Genomic DNA, 5,449 nt, shown 5'->3' on the forward strand with positions numbered 1-5,449 from the left:
CAGCCGGCCACAGCTGCCCTGCTATTAAACATGCTGCCTCAGTTGAAAGGTACTGTCTGCAGTCTGTGTGTGTAGACTCCCTGGTACATGTGGGCTTCTTGAGGTCTTCTGGGTACAATCCTGCACAGGCCAGGTGGACGGTCTGTGAATATTATGGTCTGTCGCCAGTGGCCTAGAGTTTCCCTAGAGACCATGTGACTGGTATTTTTTTCCCTGTCTTTTTAGGAGTTGTGTTTATTATGGGATGTATGCTGCTAGAGTATTATGGTCTGTCGGAGAGGGCGGGAGGAGGAGTGTCTCCATGACAACGGGGTTGCTAAGGGGCTGGCACTAGTGGAAAGGGGAAGGGTGTGTGCGCGTGTGTAGTAGAAGTGTACGTGCGTGCGTGTGAATGTGGTGGAGGGGGTGGGGGCAGGCTGAGTATTATGGTCTGTCCGTTGCGAGGTAACTATGCAGAGTTCTGTGAGTGTTACAGAACGGAGGGGGTGGAATATTATGGGATGTCTGCCCCCTTTGTGTGTTTGTGAGGATGTTAGCTAAGCTCTGCTAGCCACTGAGGTTGTGGGAGAGAAGGGGAGGACGGACAGCAACGTGTTTAGCGGGATAATTAACGGCACGTTTTATTTCGATGATAGTCTTATTATCATTGTTTAATACCAATAACATTTGTTATTACAAAACCAAGAAATCCATCTAAAACCCGGGACTGTACAGTAAGTTTCTCATAAGTGCAGGGGGATTTACTATCAATACTTTAAAGCTTTAGGCCTACATAGTATTTGGGGTCGAGAGTGGGGCAGTATTTCACGTGTGTCATAATGTAACTATTCAATACACGATGATTGATGTGCGTCCATTTTTGCAGTGGCACATGCAAATCGAAAACAATAAAGATCTTAATCATAATGAAAATTAGCCAGTTAGCTAGACAGTCAAAACAATACGCAGGTGGTCATGAATGCAGTTATTGCTTTGAGCTGATAGATAATTGACCGTTCATGTTCTTTTTATATTCCTTCCAGCGTCGCCCCCTCCCTTCCTGGACACCCCCGCTCCATTCTCCACCACCCACACGTCATTCTCCCTCCTCCCTCGCTGACAAGATCAGGCAAGGGGGTGTCGAAGAGAGGGGATTAAGAGAAGAATAAGAAATAAACTCCTCAGTTATTTAAATATGTCGGGAAGTGAGGACGAGAGGGAAGACTTCGGACCCCCGGATGGCCATTCACTCGTACATGGTAATGGTCGCAGATTGTAATTTAATGTTGGTAGCTAAACGTTAGCTAGCTCGCTGTGACGTGATTAACGCTAGTCGGCTTGTCATCTAGCTGCTTAACTAGCTAGGCCAGCAAGTGCGTGCGCGTGCAGCAACTCCGTTCGAGATGCGAAGCGAATTCGACCCGATTTCGATTCGATGTCAAACTTGTTCCAGTGAAAAAGCAGTCCGTGAACAAGTGAGCGGCGGGGAACGCGTTTTCGCTGTCACCGATGGTTGCGGGCTTGTTTGTTGTTGCCATTTGCTGAGTCGCTCGGCTAGCTCGCGTGCACGCGTGCACGACCATTTGCTAGCAATGTCGTGCTCGTCAAGCGTGGTCACTAACATGAAAGTTGGCTAGCTAACTGGTAGCTAGCGACGTTAGCTAAGTTAGCCAGTTGACATTTCTAGCCGGCACCTTACGTTACAGCATGCTACTCTCTGTCAAATCTCCAGCTAGTTTTCTCTGTATCTAGTTACTTGTCTTGGATCCTCGACTTATCCAGCATGTTGTCACCCGCAGATGAGGAGGAGCCAGGGGAAGCCGTATCTGATGTTGATGTGCCCAAGTCGAAGAAGAAGAAGAAAGCGAAGAGGAGCCGAGAGAGTAGGAGCAGCAAGCGGCAGAGAGCCGCTAGAGAGGTAGCTACATTCGGCGTGGGGCCAGCCCATCTCGGGCCATTCTTGACTGCGACACCACAAACGAAAAGCCCCTTTGGTTAGATCCCTTATAACTGTCGGGACAAACTCCACAAGTATGAAAAGCGAAATATTGATATATTGAAACAATGAATAGGAGATTGAAAGTGTACTTTTGTTTTGATGTGTTGGTCTTCTTGAAGGAGGTACCCGTCAGCTCCCCAGAACCCCTGGCCGGATCCGAGCCAGCGGAGAGGGAGGCGGGGGAAGAGGAAGCAGCTGTGAGGTCTGAGAGCGAGGGGAGCGACTACGCCCCCGGGAGGAAGAAGAAGAAACGCTCCAGTTCCGCCAAAGACAAGAAGAAGGGAGGAGGGACGAGTGGAGAGAGGGAGAAAAGTGGAGGGGGATCGTCCAGCTCGAAGAGCAAACGCAAAGAGCCCGAACCCGAGGAAGATGAGGATGATGATGATAGCCAGGTAAGGATGAAGGCGCGAGACTTCGGAAAGGGCAAAAGGTGTCTAGCTTCCTGTAAACGTGCCATACTCTCCTGGGATACGTGGAAGAGATGTCTCTCCCGGGATACGTGGTAGAGATGTCTCTCCCGGGAAACGGGGTAGAGATGTCTCTCCCGGGATACGTGGTACAGATGTCTCTCCCGGGATACGTGGTAGAGATGTCTCTCCCGGGAAACGGGGTAGAGATGTCTCTCCCGGGAAACGGGGTAGAGATGTCTCTCCCGGGATACGTGGTAGAGATGTCTCTCCCGGGATACGGGGTAGAGATGTCTCTCCCGGGATACGTGGTAGAGATATCTCTCCCGGGATACGGGGTAGAGATGTTCGCCTGACCCCTCCATGACCTTTCATGTGTGACTCCCTTCACTGTCAGCCCAAGAGCTCCACCCAGCTTCTGGAGGACTGGGGTATGAATGAAATCGACCACGTCTTCACCCAGGAAGACTACAACTCCCTCACCAACTACAAGGCCTTCAGCCAGTTTGTTAGGTATTCCAGCACACTTACTCCACCATTACATACTAGCCTGTTTCTCATCTGATTCCTGTGTTGTAAGCGTCAGAGCTTTTAAGCCCATCTGCTGTGGGTTTCCTCATTGACCAAACCATCACCTGTCTCCCCGACTTTAACCTGTCCTCTGCCCCCTGTTTAAACTCTCTCGTCTCCCTTGTCTCCTCAGGCCTCTCATTGCAGCTAAAAACCCCAAGATCGCAATGTCCAAGATGATGACGCTGATGACGGCTAAGTGGAGGGAGTTCAGCACCAACAATCCTCTGAAGGTCAGATCCGCTGATCCATAGAAATGTGCAGCTATTCGATCCCGTAATGACTGGGAGGGGGACGATGCCGTCCCAAGTGCCCGAGGACATTAGGGCATCGTTTGTATTCATAGCACACTTTAATATGAGTAGGTAGGCAATTTAACAGGATAATGCTGGATCATTCTGGGCATCTATTGAGCAGGGTTATTGATGATTGTGCATATGTTTGGCTCTGATAGAGCAGTGTTCCCTTACTCTCTCTTTCTCTTTCTCTCTCTCTCTCTCCCTCTCTCTCTCTCTCCCTCTCCCCCCCTCTCTCTCTCCCCCCCCCCCCTCTCTCTCTCTCTCTCTCTCTCTCGCTCTCCCCCCCCCCCCCTCTCTCTCTCTCTCTCTCTCTCTCTCTCTCTCTGAAGGGTTGTGCGAGCGCTAATGCAGCTCTGGCCACTGCCAACATCGCAGCGGCGGTGGAGAGCATGGTGGTGGCGGGGGCCGCGGGGGACGGGGGGGAGCCGGGGGGGGCCGCCCCCTCACCCACGCCTCCCCCGCCTGCGCTCGCGCCCGTGCCTGCGCCCCCGGCCCCCCCGCCACCCCCCCCTCCCCCACTCCGCAAGGCCAAGACCAAAGAGGGCAAAGGTGAGGAGGGAGGATTTTAATGGATGGAAAACAAGTTAAATACTAAGAATGAAATAAAAAAAAATCTGTCCGTGGTTTCCCCCAGGTCCGAACGCTCGGAGGAAGTCCAAGCCCACGCCCAAACCCCCGCCCAAGCCCAAAGCCAAGAAGGTGGCTCCACTCAAGATCAAACTGGGAGGCTTCAGCAGCAAGAGGAAGCGCTCCTCTGTAAGAACTCACACCAGGGGTTTCACCATGACCACATCCCTCTGTCTGTCCCTGCCATTCTCACCTGTCACGCTGAAAGCATTAAGACTCTCTTTTTCTTTTTCCGCCATGACTCTTACATACTCTCTCCCTCTCCCTCTCCCTCTCCCTCTCCTCCCTCTCCCTCTCCCTCTCCCACTCCTTCTCCCTCCCTCTCCCTTTCCCTTTCCCTCCCCCTCTCTCTCTCTCTCTCTCTCTCTCTCTCTCTCTCTCTCTCTCTCTCTCTCTCCCCCTCTCTCCCTCTCCCCCCCTGCGGTGGGGTCAGAGCGAGGAGGATGAGCCAGATGTGGACAGCGACTTCGAGGACTTCGCCGTGTCGGACGGCTCCACCAGCCGGAGCAGCCGGTCCAGGAAGAAGGCCAAGAGCTCCAAGAAGAAGAAGAAAGGTTGGCATGGAAAACCAAACTCACTCTCTAAAGCCCAAAACACATGGCGGACGAGAAGCGTCAAATGACCATTCTGCAACAGTGGAGGAAAAAACGACAACAATCCTCCATCTTTGTTTTGGTCCAGTTAAAGCACAAGGGTCACGTCTCTCGCTGGATGTCAACCACACACAACTAGACCTCAGGCTGTTGAGCCGTGGCTTCTTCTAGGACATGTCTTGACATGCGGTACCGTGTGCTTTGGGCTTCAGTTCTCTACTCCGGTCTAGAGCTGAGATAATTGGCTGCCCACGACATCAGACTCTGTGATTCGTCGGTCACCAGATCTGGTTTGAGGGAGAGACTATCTGTGCTAGTTTGAGCAGGGGTTATTAAAGGTAAACACCTCTCAATATAGTGTATTGAATTTGCCTCCCCCCCCCCCCCCCTCCCCGTATCCCAGTGGAGACGGAGGATGGAGACGGCTATGAGACGGACCACCAGGACTACTGTGAGGTGTGCCAGCAGGGGGGGGAGATCATTCTGTGTGACACCTGCCCCCGGGCGTACCACATGGTCTGCCTGGACCCCGACATGGAAAAGGCCCCTGAGGGCAAGTGGAGCTGCCCGCACTGTGTGAGTACACGCACACACCACACATACACACACACACGACACACACACACACGACACACACAGCACGCACACACACACACTGCGCACACACACACCACACATACACTGAAAATAACAGCATGACCATCAACTGTCCCTGGTAGCTGATTTGAAGGGGAGACCAGCTGTCAGTCTGTCTGGAGCACCAACCTGAATTCAAAGGAATTTTGAATAAACATGGCGTTTTTTTTGGACAATTTTCCCTCTGTGTCCTTATCCATGCGACTCTCTCTCTCTCTCTCTCTCTCTCTCTCTCTCTCTCTCTCTCCTCTTCTCTTTGTCCTTCACTGCCCCCCCCCCCCACACACACACACATTCTCCCCTCCCCCCCACTCCTGCCAACCCCCCTCCCTGCTCCCT

The 5,449-nt window shown here is 52.4% G+C and overlaps 1 protein-coding gene across 2 annotated transcripts in view; it reads left to right on the top strand.

The window, feature by feature from the left end:
• The first annotated feature begins 569 nt into the window (after positions 1 to 569).
• The window catches only part of chd4b (chromodomain helicase DNA binding protein 4b), a 26,204-nt gene continuing 21,324 nt past the window's right edge, over positions 570 to 5,449 (top strand). For both annotated transcript variants that reach the window (XM_084444076.1, XM_084444077.1), the window contains exons 1-10: positions 570 to 713; positions 1,023 to 1,238; positions 1,779 to 1,897; positions 2,098 to 2,370; positions 2,783 to 2,898; positions 3,089 to 3,188; positions 3,584 to 3,803; positions 3,889 to 4,010; positions 4,315 to 4,435; positions 4,878 to 5,050. In XM_084444076.1, coding sequence (XP_084300202.1) covers positions 1,175 to 1,238; positions 1,779 to 1,897; positions 2,098 to 2,370; positions 2,783 to 2,898; positions 3,089 to 3,188; positions 3,584 to 3,803; positions 3,889 to 4,010; positions 4,315 to 4,435; positions 4,878 to 5,050 — 1,308 coding nt within the window. In that variant the 5' untranslated portion in view covers positions 570 to 713; positions 1,023 to 1,174. The remainder of the gene's footprint in view (positions 714 to 1,022; positions 1,239 to 1,778; positions 1,898 to 2,097; positions 2,371 to 2,782; positions 2,899 to 3,088; positions 3,189 to 3,583; positions 3,804 to 3,888; positions 4,011 to 4,314; positions 4,436 to 4,877; positions 5,051 to 5,449) is intronic.

Source organism: Borostomias antarcticus (assembly GCF_949987555.1).
Source record: "Borostomias antarcticus genome assembly, chromosome: 10".
Classification (NCBI taxonomy): domain Eukaryota; kingdom Metazoa; phylum Chordata; class Actinopteri; order Stomiiformes; family Stomiidae; genus Borostomias; species Borostomias antarcticus.